The sequence below is a fragment of the Chiloscyllium punctatum genome, chromosome 49 (genome assembly GCF_047496795.1).
Source record: "Chiloscyllium punctatum isolate Juve2018m chromosome 49, sChiPun1.3, whole genome shotgun sequence".
Classification (NCBI taxonomy): Eukaryota; Metazoa; Chordata; class Chondrichthyes; order Orectolobiformes; family Hemiscylliidae; genus Chiloscyllium; species Chiloscyllium punctatum.
This window is the reverse complement of record NC_092787.1, coordinates 12,177,010-12,196,354: the sequence shown is the minus strand read 5'-3', so window position 1 is coordinate 12,196,354 and position 19,345 is coordinate 12,177,010. Positions and strand designations below refer to the sequence as shown.

General features: G+C 40.8%; 1 protein-coding gene across 4 annotated transcripts in view; it reads right to left on the bottom strand.

The window, feature by feature from the left end:
• The window catches only part of zbtb34 (zinc finger and BTB domain containing 34), an 83,996-nt gene that overhangs the window by 23,397 nt on the left and 41,254 nt on the right, over positions 1-19,345 (bottom strand). For 2 of the 4 annotated variants that reach the window (XM_072565851.1, XM_072565852.1), the window contains exon 4: positions 18,900-19,216. Coding sequence is in view for 1 of the 4 variants with exons in the window: in XM_072565850.1 (XP_072421951.1) it covers positions 7,561-7,586 (26 nt within the window). In the remaining 3 variants the exon portion in view is untranslated. Of the gene's footprint in view, positions 1-7,560; positions 7,752-18,899; positions 19,217-19,345 lie in introns of those variants that run through there. The other 2 variants (XM_072565853.1, XM_072565850.1) reach the window with 2 other exon arrangements.

The window sequence follows — 19,345 nt, the reverse complement described above, 5'->3', positions numbered from 1 at the left end:
TCTTGATCATGCCTCATCGAATGCAGGTATGAATGCACGAACGAATATTCAATAGTGCTAGGTCTCACATTTGGACCAATTTCAATGAAACTTTTATTCTGGGACTGGCTTGTAAAAACTCAACAGGGCTTAGTTTTTATTCATTTTCAGCTCAACAAATAATACAACTGTACAAGAATGAACAGAGGTAGGCCATACAGCCCCTTGAACTAAGATTATGGCTGGTTTGATCTTGGCCTCAATCACTTTCCTGTCTGTTTCCTATAACTCACGGTTCCCCAATATTTCAAAAATCAGTCTTATCAGCCTTTAATACGTTCAATGACAGCCTCCACTGTTCTCTGGGGGTAGAGAACTCCCAAGATTTGCAGCTCTCAAGAGAAGAAATTCTCATCTCTTAAATCAATGCCATCTTCTTCTGAGATAATGACTCTTAGTTCTTTATACCACTGCATATGTGAACAGAATTAGGAACTTCATAGAACAACATAAGTGCAGAGTTTAGTTTATTTATGTTCCACAATGAGTAATGCTATCAGTTGAATTAGCGAAAAATTAAAATACTCTAACTGTAAGACAAGCTCAACATGTCTAAGTATAGGAAATATTTCAATTTCTAGCCCACACAAATGAAGAGGAATCCTGCACTGATGTAAAGATTATTTTTCACGCTGGGTAACAGACCCCATGCGGCAAAACATTCTGCGGTCTTCTTATGTCAAAGTGAGAGATCACAACTGTGCTTTATACACAAAAAATTTTAAACCAGCTAAAAAGTATTCTTCTTTTTGACAATCTAGAAATCATAATATTCTTATGTCTTTTTACTATCTCTTAGTAAGATTCAGTCCAGTCTGATCTAGATTGCCTTATCAGCTGGTATTTAGATGTTCAGCTACTTTTTGTTGCTGTATTAAAAACCTCCCAAGGCATAACCTTAGGAAGACTATAATGCAGATAATGTGATTGTGCAGAATAAATATATCCTTACACAACAGAAAATCATTTCCAACCTATGTGAAAGTTTTCCTTGAAAAGTTATAAAGTCATGCCTAACAAACCAAACTAGAGCCATTTAATATCAAGAAGTGAAACAGAGGGGCAAGAGATTAATTCATTACAAATGTGACTACAGCTTAAATCTGACACCATGCGCAGATTCAAGATCTTGGGCTGACATTGAAGCTTAAACACCAGGTGAGGACTCTTCCTGAAAATGAAAAATAGTTCACATATCATTCTGATGAACCAAGAAGCCCCAGGTTGACTAGGACAAAGAATATCAAACTGCCTAATCTCTCTCTTTTTAGCTGGATCAAAGGGGTAAATTTATCACCAATCGTTAACAGAAATAGTCATTTAATACACAAGGTTTATGCCCTCTCAAATCCTGTCCAATATCTCAGGTCCTGAATATCTGGTTTCATGGAAGCTTGGTTACATTGTTAGGGCATGTTGTTAAAAAGTGAAGGCTTCTACTATTCAAGTTAACTTTACAAACGAGCATGATTTGGAGATGCCGGTGTTGGACTGGGGTGTACAAAGTTAAAAATCACACAACATCAGGTTATAGTCCAACAGGTTTAATTGGCAGCACTAGCTTTTGGAGCGCCGCTCCTTCACAACCACCTGATGAAGGAGCGGTGCTCCTGAAGCTAGTGCTTCCAATCAAACCTGTTGGACTATAACCTGGTGTTGTGTGATTTTTAACTTTTTACAAGTCAGCAGTACTGAAACCTATTTACAGCATGATTTAAATATTTTGATAATTAACACTATTATTGGTTGGAGTTTTTGCTTTCAAATGGTCAAGAATGTTCCAAGTTCAAGATCCACTACAGCCTTGAGAGCATACTCGAGAACCAGCACAATTCTGAAAGACTGTTGCACTGATTTTTGGGAGACAGATTAAATTGAAGGTCCTGTCTGCTGCCTTAGTTGAACCTAAGAGATCCTATAGCACAATTCAACGTGGAGTAAAGGATTTCTGGGTCACCTGGCTAACATTCATCTTTCAATGAGAATAGATTGTCTGGTCATTTATCTCATTCATATATATTGGAACTTGCTGTTTCCCAAATGATTGCTGCATTTCTCTTGAACACTGACTACATTTCAAAAATATCTCATTAAGCTGTGAAACACCCTGGGAACCTTCTGAAAATATCAAATGCCCTATATAGATGATAAAGATTTATCAGGCCAGTTCCTTTAAAAATCGTTAAAAAAACAAAAAACTTCCATTAAAATTAATTATCCATTAAAACACAGCACAACAGGCTAGAAATAAAACTAGAAATAAAACTATTTTGCACCACTGATAGTGTTTCATATGGTGACTTGGACCCATGGTGTTCTTGCCTTATAGGCCTTTCACACTTCATCACTGCTATAATTAGCTTCATCGCATTGCTGCATAGCAACATTTCATTCACAATGGTTCAACCTTATTTCCAAATGCAAGACATTGAGGATACTTCAGAAAAATTCCTGTGACAATTTTATCTCAAGTTGTGAATCTTTCTGTAATTCGCCACTTTTAATACTTTAGGTGTTAGATCACATGTTTAATACTTTTTCAATAGATCTTACTTCAAATGCAACATTCTTTTCAGCTCTAAACCATTTTTTAAATTATATGGGGAAGGAAAATTAAACTCTGGCATCACAAAATTGAGAAAAGTAATAGATCTACAGTGCTTAAAAATAGTAAATGGTAACAGCTGCTTCAGTCAATTTAGGCAATAATCAAATTGCAGGATTTAGAGGTTCCACGTTAACTATGTGACCTGTGCTCTTAGCTTTATGATTTCGATAATTCAGGAAGGAATCTTTTTTCTCTATTTCCAAAGTGACACTGTACCTACAAAGAGTGACAAAATTCCAAGAGCAATGACCAACATTAAAAAAAATTTGATATGGTGGACACATGAAAAATCTTGCACTTAACCAGTACCTTAATCATTGATAAATACCTGAAAGGACATCCACAGAGGGCAGCAAATGACAGCGAAAAATAATATTACGGCATGTCATAGAGATGTATAGCATGGAAACAGACTCTTCAGTCCAACCCGTTCATGCCAACCAGATATCCCAACCCAATCTGGTCCCACCTCCCAGAACCCAGCCCATATCCCTTCACACCCTTCCTATTCCTATTCCCATCTAAATGCCTCTTAAATGTTGCAATTGTACCAGCCTCCACCACATCCTCTGACAGCTCATTCCATACATGTACCACCCTCTGCGTGAAAAAGTTGCCCCTTAGGTCTCTTTTATATCTTTCCCCTCTCACCCTAAACCTATGCCCTCTAGTTCTGGACTCCCCGACCCCAGGGAAAAGACGTTGTCTATTTATCCTATCCATGCCCCTCATAATTTTGTAAACCTCTTTAATGTCACCCCTCACCTCCGGCGCTCCAGGGAAAACAGCCCCAGCCTGTTCAGCCTCTCCCTGTAGCTCAGATCCTCCATCCCTGGCAACCTCCTTGTAAATCCTTTCTGAAGCCTTTCAAGTTTCACAATATCTTTCCGATAGGAAGGAGACCAGAACTGCACGCAACATTCCAACAGTGGCCTAACCAATGTCTTGTACAGCTGCAACATGGCCTCCCAACTCCTGTACTCAATACTCTGACTAATAAAGGAAAGCATACCAAACGCCTTCTTCACTATTCTATCAACCTGCGACTCCACAAAAGGCAGGTTTCAAGAAGGAAATACAGAAGTGGGAGGGTTTAGAGCTTAAGGCCGAGATGGCTGGAAACATGACTGGTAACAATGGAGTAAGGCATACAATAATTCTGTGTGTTTGAAGAGGCTACAGAGTTCAGCACAATTGTGTGACATTCAAAATCAAGTGGTGGTGAAACAGGCGGCTCTCAAGTTAGTGAATACAGGGCATCGTTCTACAGATTAAGACAGCACAGCTGTGGATATGGTCAAGTTTATGGAGAGTGGAAGATTAGAAGCCAACCAGAAGGCCTGAGAATAACGCAGTTGGAAACTACTTCGCACCCAGTACAGTACATCAGTCTACATTTGCTTCAAAAGTTTGCCTAAGAGGAGATGGTAAAGCCAGCCACGTCAAAGGCTGCATTACAGTGACTTAATTAGGACCATTTCAGTGCCCAGTGGGATCGAAATATCATATTATAACAAAGAGGAGCATGATGTTGGAGCAGACAGTACATTCAAGTATTTGAAAGGCAAGTGATTATGGAGCTGGGGAGTAATTTGCAGGATAAAAAAACAAGTTTTTTCCCCCCCCAAAATCAGGTGATAATAGATCTGAAAGTGGATGGTCTATTTATGGTGTCATCTCACAAGGAGGCTAGCTAGGAAGTTTAACATGATTAGGATTGAGAGCAAAAAATTGGTCTCAAGGAAAATATGATCTCACAGAAGGCAGGAGGGGAAAAAAGGGAGAGAAACTAGGTTAAGGGAACGTTATATTGATGAGTGAGTGGAAGGAAAGGAAATGATAAAGACTACTGAATGAATGGTTTCAACATTACTCAAGTTATTGCACGCTTTGCATTAGATTAGATTACTGTATTAGATTAGATTAGATTACTTACAGTATGGAAACAGGCCCTTCGGCCCAACAAGTCCACACCGCCCCGCCGAAGCGTAACCCACCCATACCCCTACATCTACATTTACCCCTTACCTAACACTATGGGCAATTTAGCAAGGCCAATTCACCTGGCCTGCACATTGTTTTGGAGTGTGGGAGGAAGCCGGAGCACCCGGAGGAAACCCACGCAGACACGGGGAGAACGTGCAAACTCCACACAGTCAGTCGCCTGAGGCGGGAATTGAACCCGGGTCTCAGGCGCTGTGAGGCAGCAGTGCTAACCACTGTGTGAAGGTAGAGGTGGGAAAGGAATTTAAGTAGATGAATGAGGATGGAGAAAAGAAAGAGGGTATTGTCTTTGCATTTTAGAATGTTTGGATATTTAACAATTCAGATAAAGAGCAGGACCAATAAAACACACCAATACACATTAATACTGGTTTCCTTAATTGCGCTTCTGACACTCCTATACTTGCTTCTAGACCAACCCTAAGTGTTTAACTTTCACATCATTTTAAATTACAGTATGGTGAAAGTCAACAGTACTTTTTAAAACCTTAGAAGATGTTTTATATTCACTCTTGTTCAAGTGAGAAAAGCTATTTCCCAACTCAAAACAACATTTCAAAAATTCTGCCTTATACTTATGTTGATCCTTCTCAAAGATTGGCCACCTGGCTGTCAATTTGTCACAATTTACTCAGATTTTGTAAGTACATCTGCTCCTCACACGTTCAGCTCAGTTCCATACCTACAAAATTATGGAAATGTAAAACTTGAATTCCACAGATGCAGAATCAGAAAGCACCGAAACATCTGGAGGTTTGTTTTAAAAATATTATGTAATTACAAATCTAAATGTTCATTTAGCATAATTTCCTTCTAAATGCCCAATCTTTCTAAATTCCCTGGATTATCTACTATGTTGTGAGAACATGCTCAATGCTACATTGTAAACTGGTGTCAAAGGTTGCACAGGAATAGACAAGTGATGCTTCATTCAAAACTATCTCCACCATGAAGCACAAGACTTCTCGCCGCACCTCACTAAATAAGCAGAGTCGAGTTGAGGAACTCACCATGTGGGAAATTGAGAGTATATGCTGCTCAGTTTTGAACATTGCATCCCCAGCATAACAATGCCAAATGTATAATTTTATAACTATACTTCCCCAGAATGTGAATGTTAGGGATAAGTGAAACAAAGTTCAAGGGTGACAGAAAACTGGAATCTACTTAAAAGCAGCAGGGAAGTAAAATGTAGGTAAACCAAAACAAAACTTTAAACAAAAAGATTATTAAGGCACTGACATTTGATTAATTATAATTCTCCCTTTTTAAAATATGTGCAATAAAAAACATATACACAGGGCTAAATAGCTTTAACATATGAAGTCAAAATGGTGGCTTACAGCTTGTAATATTTATTGTTTGACCAGACACCGACAGAAAATCAAAAAAGATCAGATTTTCAATCAAGAAACCACAGACATGGTAAGCTGCTACAGTTGCCTCTGATTCTGAAAACAGCTCACCAGATATGACCATGCTCAAATTACCATTTTGATTTGAAATTAAAAGTTATTCAAAATCAAAGTGATATCATAGTCTTGGGATTGGGGAAAACGAAAGATTAAATAACGTCTTTTGTGTTATATCATTCGATGATATAGCGTGAGTAAGGGAATGTGAAGAAAACATTCCAGCAAATACTTGCTGGGATAAGTGCCTATTCCATACCACATTCTATAGTGCTAATCAGGATTCTGTAGGCTCAACTATGAATAACACAAAAACAATGTCATTGAGGTCACATGAGTATATTTCGAAAGCACAAGTGACTTCAGATGAAAATAAACATCCATCGTGATTTTAAATCATAAATGCTTCCACAATGACAAAAAATGAAATCTCTATATTGGTCATTTCTTAGCATGAAAAATCACATACAAAACAGCAAGGAAGATGTGGGAAATAATCTTAATTTTGCAGTGCACAACTCAATGCTAGCTTCACTTGGGAATTCTACTTTGAGCTTTTTTTTTGGATTAACATCTTCTCAAAACGTTTTTCAAATCTGGACATGAGGAGAACAAAACGAAACCCAAGCCTCGTACATACAAAACAAAAAATGCATTTTACCACAATGTAACGGGGAAAACAAGGTTAATTTGTTTTTCCAGTTACAAACTTCTGTTCTCTGTTGCAAATGAAAATGCTCACGGCCATGTACTTTGAGGAAACTGCGATTACAAGGTCAGCTTTACTGAGAAAGGGACGAGCTTACTTTAAACAGTTTAGGTACGGGCAGCAGTTAGACAGTGTTGATCTTGGCCGGATGATCTACACTACGATCAACAAATGGCCACTCGTTTCACTTTTAAAACGCGGAGGGTCTCCTGCAACTTTGTCGTTTTGGTGAACAAGAGTTACAAACAAGATAGGCTGATAATCGAGCAGATTTTGTTTTTGATCAGAGCGCTTGAGAATGTTCTGAAGGACATGTCTAGGGCCTGGAAATTGCCTCGTGGGTGTTTATTTCCCTTGCAAATCGCAGGGCAGTTTGCTTTGAAAAACAAAATGCAACTGTTGTCAACATTTCCTCACAAAGGACAGGAGCGCGTCATGAACAACCCCTTCTGTTATTTAACTCTCCCCAATCGTTACGCTCATTACAATTCAGAGCTTCAATAATTCTCGCCGGGCACGGGCAACGGGCATTTTACCAAAACAGAAATAAACTGCTTTAAACTTGAAATGGGGGGCACGACACTGAAGTGACAGAGTTTCTTTTTTTTTTGAGGGGGGGGTGGGAACCAAATTAAAAATAAGTTGTCAATGAAATAAGGTCAAGGGGGGGGGGGAAGCAGACGGTAATAACGAAGGAGGAAACTTGTGCTGCGGTGCAGCCTGTGTCTGGAGTATGTGAGAGTGGTGAGGGGCTCCCGGGCACAGAAACAACTCAGGAAAGCACTTACTTGGTTCCTAACTTCACATACAACATGGAGGCCCGGCCCTGCTGTGCTCTCGCTCAAACCAGCCGCTCACTTTCTCGGTAGCCGGCCGCCACCACGCATTGCATACTTACTCCGCCTTGCCGTGCTGCGAGGGTGCCTGGGTTTGCTCCTCACATCTTTTCTTTTTTTGGTTTTTCTCTTCACTTTCCCACCCACCCCCCCTCCCCAACCCGGCTCTGGCGCTGCCCAGGCCTCACATACAGAGCCCTTCCCTCCCCCCACCCCATCCAACTAACCGTCCCGACCCCGGAACTGAATCCACCGATACACCGTCAACCCCCACATTTCCGGTAGGGGACGCCCGACTGCGGAGCCGACGCAGGTTGGAGGCCGAACTCAGGAGCTGAAACCGATGGAACCTGAGCCGAAGGAGCCCGAGCTCTGAGCCGAACCCGAGCCCTGAGCCGAAGGTGCCCGAGCTCTGAGCCGAACCCGAGCCCTGAGCCGAAGGTGCCCGAGCTCTGAGCCGAACCCGAGCCCTGAGCCGAAGGAGCCCGAGCTCTGAGCCGAACCCGAGCCCTGAGCCGAACCCGAGCCCTGAGCCGAAGGTGCCCGAGCTCTGAGCCGAAGGTGCCCGAGCTCTGAGCCGAACCCGAGCCCTGAGCCGAACCCGATGGAACCCGAGCCCTGAGCCGAAGGTGCCCGAGCTCTGAGCTGATCAGTGGTAACCCCAAGGATGTTGATAATCTCCAAAGAATCAGTGATGGTATTGTCAAGGGACAATAGTTATATCTCATATTAAAAAGTCATTGTCCTGCACCTATGTAGCCCAAATGTCACTTGCAATTTTTTAGCCCAAACTTGGATATTGTCTAGATTTGTTGCATTGAACATGGACTGCTTCAATATCTCAGAATGATGCCATACACTGTACAAGCTTCAGCAAACATTCCTAATTCTGACCTGATGGTCGTACCTATGATACGTCCCTGAGGAAATATTGGGCTCTTGTCAGAGATTGGTAATGTCCCAGGAAGCCCATTTTCAAGTCCCACTTGCTCCAGAGAGGTGTAAAAATATCCCTGAACAAGTTGATGAGAAAATATTTACACTGAGAAATTCCACCAGTGATGTCCCAGAGGTTAGCTGACTGACCTCCAACAGCTGTGACGATCGACCTTGATACCTGGTATGACTCTGACAAGCAGTTATTCCCATTGACTTCAGTTTTGGATAAGCACCTTGCTCTTCAAAGACAGTAACTCTTAACTCACCTCTGGAATTCAGCTCTTTTGTCCCTGTTTGACTGTCAGCCAACAAAGCTGTAATGTGGACTGTAATGTGGCTTTGGCAGAACTCACCCTGACTATGAGTGAGCAAATCCTGCTTGGTAATACTGTTAATGACACCCTCCATCATTTTACAGATGATGAAAAGCAGATTTGATGGTGTATTTTTCCAGGTTTTGTACAGAACATACCTAGGCAACTGTCCACATTGTTGGGCAGCTACCAGTATTGTAACAGTACTGGAACAACTTGGCCAGGGGTCCACACATTCTGCAGCACATCTTCAGAACTACTGCCACAATATTATTGAGGTTAACAGTTTTTGCAGTGTCCAACACCTTCAGCCATTTTTTTGATATCATGTGAAGTGAACTGAATTGGCTGAAACCTGGCATCTGAGAGGTTAGGGACCTCAGGAGAAGATTGAGATGGATCATCAACTCAGCGTTCCTAGTTGACAGTTGTTGCAAATACTTCAACCTTACCTTTTGCACTAGTGTGCTGGACTCCCTCATCATTGAGAATGAGAATATTTCTGGAACCTCCTCTTCCAGTTATTTGTTTAATTGTCCAACACTATTCATGACTGAATGTAGCAGGACTGAGATGATAGATTTCCAGCAGCTAATAAAACTATGCTCTTTATGCTTGAAATGATTCAACTAGTGGAAAACTTGCCCAATTTCCATTTCTTGGGCTCCTCGATTTCACTCTTGGCTAATTGCTGTGTTGATGTCAAGGGTTGTCACTCTTACCTCACTTCTGGAGTTTAGCTTTTTTGTTCATGTTTACATTAAGGCTGTAGTGAGATCAAATGCTGAGTGACACTTGCAGAGCCCAAACTGATGTGAGTAAGCAGATTATTGAAATCTAAGTGTCACTTGATAGTACTGCAGATATCTTCCATCAGTTTGCTGATCATGGAAAGTAGGCTGATGAGATCTACCTGGCTGGGTTTGATTTGTCTTGCTTTTTGTAGACAGGTCATACCTGTGAAACACCCTCTTGACGTTATATTTCTATGCTAATAGCACTATTGGGTCTTGGAATGGTGATGGTGATAACTGAAACAGTGTTTGCAATGTATAATTCACTGAGCAGGTCTATAAGAAAGTTGTTGCCTGATGAAGCTATAGCACAGGTCTCCCAATTGTGGCACAAGCCCCAGATGTTAGTAAGGAGGATATTAGAGGGCTGGGATCGCCATTGAAGTTTCTGGTGCCTAGGTTGATACTGGGTGAACAGTTCTGTTTCATACCTTTTTGACTTTTCTATAGAGCATGGTACCACCTAGTGGTGTACAAGGTCATTTTGGGGCAGTTGAGCATTGACCACATTGTAAAAAGGTAAAAACAATGACTGCAGATGCTGAAAACCAAATACTGGATTAGTGGTACTGGAAGAGCACAGCAGTTCAGGCAGCATCCAACGAGCAGCGAAATCGACGTTTCGGGCAAAAGCCCTTCATCAGGAATGGAAGGGCTTTTGCCCGAAATGTCGATTTCGCTGCGCATTGACCACATTGCTATGTATCTGTAGTTAATTTTGACCAGAACAATATTTCCTTCCCCACAGGACCCAAGAGAAACAGTTGGGCTTTATGACAACTGACAATGGATCCTGCCACCATTGGTTGGCCTAGCTTCTTATTCCTAATTTATTTAATAATTGAATTATCATAAATTTTTTGTCATGACCAAACTTCACTTAAGATGTGAGGATCCCTGGAATGCTGCAGAGTAGATTTATCAAAGCAATTCTAATGCATTTGAATGACAAGATTAAGTTGGAGAAGGTGAGATTGTCATCCTTGGAGGAGAGGATAGAGGTATATAAGATTATGGACCGGTTTTCAAAAGACAGACAAAAGAAACTGTTTCCATTAGCTGATGGTACAAGGACAAAGGGGACACAAATTTAAAATTTTGGGCAAGTGATGAGGAAGAGCATTTTTTTAACATGGCAAATAATAAATAACTTGAAATTTGCTGCTTGCAAGGTTGGTAGAAGCAGAGATGATGAATAATTTCAAAAGGAAATTGGATGAGCACTTGAGGGAAATCAACTCACATGGCAAAGGGTAGAGAGTGAGGGAATGGGAGTAGCTGAATTACTCTACCAAGAGCCACATGGACCTGAGGTGCTGAATAAGCTTTTGCTTCTTTTATAGTCTGGGAGGAAAATATTTGGCCCATTAAACCTGTACTCCTCTCTGAAACCACAACTCTCTTAGTCCCACACCCCGACAAATATTTTCCCTTCAGTTAATTAGCAAATTTATCTTTTTGAACCAAACTTGAACTTGCCTCCAACACACTTTGTGAATTCCAAATCCTAGCCACCAGCAATATGAAATGTTTTTCCTTATGTTGCCATTGATTCTTTTGTCATTTCTTCGATCATTGTCTTCTGACTTTTGACTGTTCCACCAAAAAGAATATTTTCCCACAACTCTGTCCAAAACTCTCACAAAATTGAACATCTCTTTCAAATAGCATTTCAATTTTCAATAAGGAGAACAGCCCCAGTTTAGATTAGATTAGATTAGATTACTTACAGTGTGGAAGCAGGCCCTTCAACCCAACAAGTCCACACTGACCGGCCGAAGCGCAACCCACCCATACCCATTCCCCTACATTTACCCCTTCACCTAACCTTACAGGCAATTTAGTATGGCCAATTCACCTAACCTGCACATTTTTGGACTGTGGGAGGAAACCAGAGCAAACCCTTCTCTAATCTATTCATGTAACTGGAGTCTTCTATGCCTGGAACCATTAGCACATCTCTTTTCTCCATCCTCTCCAATGAGTTAACATCCCCACTAAAGTGGTGCTCAGAATTGGGCACAGTAGTCCAGTTGAGACAGATTCTATTTTAAAACACTCATTGCAACTTGCTTGGTTTTTGTACTCGCTGCCTGCAAGCATAAAATCCATAATCTCACGTGCATTTCTAGTTGTAATCATTTGTATAAAATATAGGCAACTCATGGACTTATAGAAAACAAAAAGGAAGATATAATGCAAAGCTGATTTAATTGAACATTTTCTTCCAAAACTGCTGTGAGGAAACAGTTTACTTGCTGTCCAGTCTAAAAGACCACACAAGATATAGGAACAGGTCATTCAGTCTGTCAAGTCTGCTTCACCAATCATGGTCAATCTGATGATCCTCAACTCCACTTTGTTGCCTTTTCTTCATAACCTTTAGTTCCCTTACTAATTAAAATTCTATTTCAGCTTGAATATAGTTAATGACCCATTTCCGCAGGCCTCTGTGATAAAGAATTCCACAGTCACTATCCACTAAGAAAAAAATAAATCCTCCTCATTTCTGTCCTGGCTTGGGTGAGTCCTACTCTAAGATTATACCTTCCGGTCCTAGACACTTCCTCAAACAGAAAAAGACCTTTCTGCAAATCCTAAGAATCTTGCGTGTTTCAATAAGAATGCCTCTCATTCTTCCAAATTCGAGTACAGGCCCAACTTACTCAACCTTTCTTCATAAGACAGCCTCCCCCATACCTGGGATTAATCCAATTAACCTTCTCTGAACTGCCTCCAATGTCAGTACATCTTTCCTTAAAAAAAAGACCAAAATTACCAAATCACAATCCAGATGTGGACTAATTACTGTCTCTATATTTTTGGCAAGACTTCCCTATTTTTATACTCTGTTCTGTTTGAAAAAAAAAAATCTGCACAGCTCTTCCCAGTCACACTCCTCCAGGGCCCATTCCAACTGGTTCAAAGAGCTACTTTCTCCAGCATTATCACTAAAAGTGCAACCTCTGGATATTTTGGTTTGGAATGCTCCTCTGCAAGGGGCATTTCCTTTGTCTCTTGGGCCATTTTACAACATTCAACAATGACAACATTGCTATGCAAATGCAATTTATGTTCAATCATCGCAAGAGAATAGTAATATTTGTGCAAAAGGAAATGGAGTTGGAAGAAGTGCAGACTGTGTGTGCAAATTAGAGTTTATTTGTTAACTAAGATGGCAGAACATTATTGAGAAACAGTCACTGCTGATTTAACATGGGTAGATGATGTCCTATTGACAATTTAAACATTGATTTCTTTTTCTTGTCATCAACAGAATATATGGGTGCCATCTTCTGATATTTTTGTATATGGGAGAATTGGATCGTTCAGAGGCCACCTCCTTGTCCACTATCTGTGCTTCTAATTGCCCCCTAATTGGGGCAATCGCCCCCACCCCACCCCAACACACACACACACACACACAAATATTTGCAGGGGTGACAGATAATCAGAGAAGGCAAATTGAGGCCTTTCAGATACCATTAACTGACCGTTTAGGTGTCTTAATTGCTGCCAAGTGAAGAATTCAGCCATGGGCCTTCTTGCACATCATCTAATTGCTGTGATCGTGAAAAAGAGGTGATATCTGACTGGAGGAAATCTACCCAATTATTTCCCCTAATATCCATCTCCAAAGAGGAAAATTCTATGTCTTATTGTTGTCTATATTTAATGTGTTTTATGTGTGAGATCAGTGTGTTGGCTTACCCTCAGAATGATCTGACCCAATTTAAAACAGGACATCTTGTGCACCTCATCATGCATACGGGGCAATCTAGGATCAGAGGACATCATCTCAGAATAAGAAGTCATACATTTAAGACAGATGAGGAGGAATTTCTTCTCTCGGGGGGAGTGACTGTGTAGATTTCTTTACCACAGAGGGCTGTTGAGGCTGGGTTGTCAAGTATATTTAAAGCCAAGATAGACAGATTCTTAATCCATAAGGAAATTGAGCGTTATAGGAAATAGGCAGGAAAATAAAATTCAGGATCATCAGTTCAGCCATGATCTCATCAAGTGGCAGAACAGATATAGTGGGCTGAATGGTCTTTTCAAACAGTCAGAGTCATAGAGATGTACAGCATGGAAACAGGCCCTTTGGTCAAACTTGTCCATGCCGACCAGATATCCCAACCCAATCTAGTCCCACCTGCCAGCACCCGGCCCATATCCCTCCAAACCCTTCTTATTCATATACCCATCCAGATGCCTTTTAAATGTTGCAATAGTATTGGCCTCCACGACTTCCTCCGGCAGCTCATTCCATACACATATCACCCTCTATGCGAAAATGTCCCTTACGTCTCTTTTATATCACTCCCCTCTCACCCTAAACCTATGCCCTCTAGTTCTGGACTCCCCCACGCCAAGGAAAAGACTTTGTCTATTTATCCTATCCTTGCCCCTCATGATTTTATAAACCTCTATAAGGTCACCCCTCAGCCTCCAACGCTCCAGGGAAAACAGCCCTAGCCCATTCAACCTCTCCTTATAGCTCAAATCCACCAACCCTGGCAACATCCTTGAAAATCTTTTCTGAACCCTTTCAAGTTTCACAACATCTTTCCGATAGAAAGGAGACCAGAATTGCATGCAATTTTCCAAAAGTGGCCCAACCAATGTCCTGTACAGCCACAACATGACCTCCCAACTCCTGTCCTCAATACTCTGACCAATAAAGGAAAGCATACCAAACGCCTTCTTCACTATCCTATCAACCTGTGAATCCACTTTCAAGGAGCTACGAACCTGCACTCCAAGGTCTCTTTGTTCAGCAACACTCCCTAGGACCTTACCATTAAGTGTATAAGTGCTGTTAAGATTTGTTTTCCCAAAATGCAGCACCTCACATTTATCTAAATTAAACTCCATCTGCCACTTTCAACCCATTGGCCCATCTGATCAAAATCCCATTGTAATCGGAGGTAACCTTCTTCGCTGTCAACTACACCTCCAATTTTGGTGTCATCTGCAAATTTACTAACTATACCTCTTATGCTCACATCCAAATCATTTATGTAAATGATGAAAAGTCGTGGACCCAGCACAGATCCTTGTTGCACTCCACTGGTCACGGGCCTCCAGTCTGAAAAATAACCCTCCATTACTATCTTCTTATTCCTATACCAATCTGGATATCTTTGAAATGTTGTAATTCTACCAGCTTCCATCCCTTCCTCTGGGAGCTCATTTCATGCACACAAAAAGTTGTCCCTCAAGTCCCTTTTAAATCTTTTCCCTCTCACTTTAACCCTATGCCCTCTAGTTTTTGACTGCCCCACCCCAGGGAAAAGACTTTGTCTGTTTACCCTATCAATGCCCCTCATAATTTCACAAACCTCTAAGATCACCCCTCAGTTTCTAACGCTCGAAGGAAAATAGCTGCAATCTCTCCCTATAGCTCAAACTCTTTAACCCTGGCAACATCTTTGTAAATCTTTTCTGAACCCTTTCAAGTTTCACAACATCCTTTCTATAGCAGGGAGATCAAAACTGAATGCAGTATTCCAATAGTGTCCTAACCACAACAATAAAGGCAAACTTACTAAATGCCTTCTTCACTATCCTATCTACCTGTGACTCCACTTTCAAGGAACTATGAACCTGCACTTCAAGGTCTCTTTGTTCAGCAGCACTCCCCAGGACCTTACCATTAAGTGTATAAGTCATGTCCTGATTTGCCTTTCCAAAATGAAGCACCTCACATTTATCTAAATTAAACTCCATCTGCCAATCCCAAATATAACTGGGTTACAATTGCCTATCTTAATCCAGCAGCACTAGAAAGAGATTCCATTGTACTCTGAGGTAACCTTCTTCATTGTCCACCATAGATCCAATTTTGGTGTCATCTGCAAACTTATGTTCACTCTTATATTCACATCGAAATCATTTATATAAATGATAAAAAACAGTGGACCCAGCACTGTTCCTTGTGGCACACCGCTGGTCACAGGCCTCCAGTCTGAAAGGCAACCCTCCACAACCACCCTGTCTTCTACCCTCGAGCCAGTTCTGTATCCAAATAGATAGTTCTCACTCTATTTCCATGTGATCTAACCTTGCTAACCAGTCTACCATGAGGAACTGTCGAACACCTTACTGAAGTCTATATAGATCACGTCCACTGCTCTGACCTCATCAATCCTCTTTGTTACTTCTTCAAAAATAAATGAAACAAGAAAAAAGTTTCCCTCTGCACTTCATTTCAGATGATTTATAGAAGTGCTATACTTTCAAAAGAGAAAATAGTTATATTAAAAACTGATGAGATATAAAAATAGACTATTTAATTTTTTTTTAAATTAAAAGCATCATATTCTGTGTGTGTTAGGTTTAGAATAAATAGTGTTGCTGCTCATGTCCTCACCTTCTCAGTCTGATTCACCCATCACCATGGTCTCTGAACAACACTGCCTTCGAGTTAAGTAATGCCTAATTTTTCCATAGTTCTGAAATATCCTGTCGCTTTAGAATCCTCACATATTCGCATTTCTTTAATTCTGAGCATCTCTAACTTTAAATGCTTTACCAATGTACACCTCTCTGCCTTTCTACTTTTAAAAATACTCAATGAGCAAGCTTTTGTTTATCTGTCCAAATATCCCATATGGCCTGACATCATCTTTGGTATTATAATGCCCAAAGCGATTTGACGTATTTTGTATATTTTTAATATACTAAAGCATAAGTTCTTGTTGTGTTTTAAATAATCTAGAACACAAATCTAAAATTTAAAATAAATAAGACATTTCCTCCTGATTTATCTTATTTTCCTTTTTATCGTTTAAAACAGTGACATTTAGACAGATGTACCAGATTTGTTATCTTATTTTAAATTCAAGTCAGCTCTCTCTGCTGTGTTACTTTCTAAGTGGAACTGGAGCCATTTCACTGCCAAACAGTGTTTTGACAGATATAACTGGGTTACAATTGCCTATCTTAATCCAGCAGCTCTAGAAAAAGAGAGCAAGTCTCTTTAAAAAAAAATAAGATTTATTTGCTCTGTTGCCCAATAAAAAAAATATTAAATTTGAAGAATTTGAGATTTTCATGACAAAAACTCCAATCAGATCCCATGTTGCTCAGAATCTGACTTTTGCAAGTCAACTTTAGGTAAGTTTACAGGAGGACCTCCTGAAGAATAGGCTTCATGTTGTTATGAATGCACATAAACCTATAATTTAAATGTTATTTATTCATTGAAAAAGATGTCGGTGCCACAGGAAAAGCTGATGTGTACTGCTCTTCTGCAGTTGCCCTCAGCTCTATATAACTGTCCATAAATTTCTAGACTGCTTAAGTAGCCAACCACATAAAAGGCCATAGTGAGTGAGAAAAGTGAGTTTCCTGGCCGAAACTGCATTAATTATGTTTATATGACAGCAGACAGTCAAAGTCAATTTACTGATGCTATCTTTCTTTCTTCAATCTTTAAGTAAAGATACTGAATAAAGATCTGTCGATGTGACATTTTAACTCTGAATTTACTGTGCAGAAACAGGCCATTCAGCTGTGCCAACCCACACTAGCCTTTATGCTCCATTCAAGCATCACATCCTTCTTCACTTATCAGGGTAATGCTCTATTACTTTCTCCTTTGTATTCTTGTCTGGCTTCTCCTTAAATTCATCAATGCTATTCATTTCAACTGTTCTCTGTAGTTGAATTGTAAATTGGGCGGCACGGTGGTTAGCACTGCTGCCTCATAGCGCCAGAGACCCGGGTTCCATTCCTGCCTCAGGCGACTGACTGTGTGGAGTTTGCACATTCTCCCAGTGTCTGTGTGGGTTTCCTCCGGGTGCTCCGGTTTCCTTCCACGCTCCAAAAATGTGCAGGTTAGGTGTATCGGCCGTGCTAAATTGCCCGTAGTGTTAGGTGATGGGGTAAATGTAGGGGAATGGGTCTGGGTGGGTTGCGCTTCGGGGGGGGGGGGGGGGGTTGGTGTGGACTTGTTGGGCCAAAGGGCCTGTTTCCACACTAAGTAATTTTTTAAAAATATGAAGATTTCATCATTTTAATATTTGTGGAGAGCCATTTGCACTCTTAAAATTTATGTGCCTTTCTTTCCTGTGCACTGTGCAGTAGTGTCACATTTACCATACTAGCAAACTAGAGGCAGTTATGAAGAGGGATTGGGGAAAAGAATGTCTAGCTGAGCTTTTAATGAAATTAAGACAACTAGGGACAGGCAATATATGTAGAATTACCAACACTACCCACATACTGAAAACAAAATTGAAAAAGGACCTCAATATAAAATTGTTATTTTGGATCTATCGTCTCCGTAAAATGGTATGTGGAGTACCGTCTTATGCTCTGAACTTGCAGAGCAGTAAATGGCTTCCAATTGATTTTCTCATGTGCCCTTCTCAAAACGGCAAATCCTCATTCTTCCCACTCCTGAGAATTTCGAGATTGAGTGGCCTACAATTTGTAGCAAAGAGATATCTTCTTACAATTTTTATAAAATAATATTATATTTATTGATCAAAGGTTACAGGGAGTTCAATGAATATGCAAGATTTCATAAGTCATTTGCAGATATTGTTTTTTGTGAATGAAAGAATTCTGATAACATGAGTGAATGAGCAATTTTTTTTAATTGGCTGCCTTCCCAGATTTATTCTGAAAAGATATTGGGTAGAATCTGAGAGGGACCTGGGCTATGATAAGAACCTGGGAGAATTGAGAGAAGTTGAGCGAGGCCTTCCTGACAATGAAAGCAACTAGCTGCATGTTCCAAATAACGAGAGGAGATTCTCACTAGACACTGGCAAGATGCCGATTAAAGGGGATTACTGCTTGTTGTCTGCCCATTTCACTGCAGACTTTACCTCAGTAATATGCAACTTCTTATTCTATCACCTGAGCTGAACAAATCAGACGCTAACAAATCTTGACATGAAGTCTGAGCGGTTACCTAGCAGTTTCTGCTCACTACTTCCTACCAAGGCCCTCCATCTAGGACACCCAATATCAGTATCTCAGGGCACACACCCATGAACAGTGATTGCACACACCATATCCACTGACTTTGGCACTGGATATTTGCCAGCCCCTCCACATTGTCATGGCACATCTCTGATCCATTTACAATATGTTTCTGCACTTTAAAAGGTACACCTCAGGGTTAACTGACAACTAACAGGATCAGGCATCCAGCTTAGGGATTGTACCAGGCTGCATCTCAGGTATGTTCACTTGCTGTTATAGTGTTTACTCACTTTGAGCCTACCTGGATGCTTATAGTATCCCTGCGTTGCCTTTTCGTACTTTCCAGTCTGAATCAGAGCTGTCAGGTTCATGGTACTTCAGTCTTGCCTTGCCTTTCAGTGCAGACACACAATCAAGAAGTTTAACATGGTTGACAGCTGTTTTCAGTTAAGGGAAATAGCCTTCCATCAAGGACCCCGGCACAGTAAGGGCAACCTCCAATAACTGTCTTGGATGCAGTCAGTCAGCCTCTTGGGGTGGTCAGGATCCTTTCCTTGTGAGGATGAGGAACTGAATTTCAGAACATGTTCGTTCTGCCTTCATGTGGGTTGTTTTCTCCTGTAATGAGAGAAGAGGAGGAATTGAGCGAGATGAAAGTGGCTGGCACAACTGTTAGTGTTGTGCTGGTGCAGGTAGGGGAAAATGGTGATGTATCCCAAGTGAATGAGTAAGAGTAGAGGCATGCAG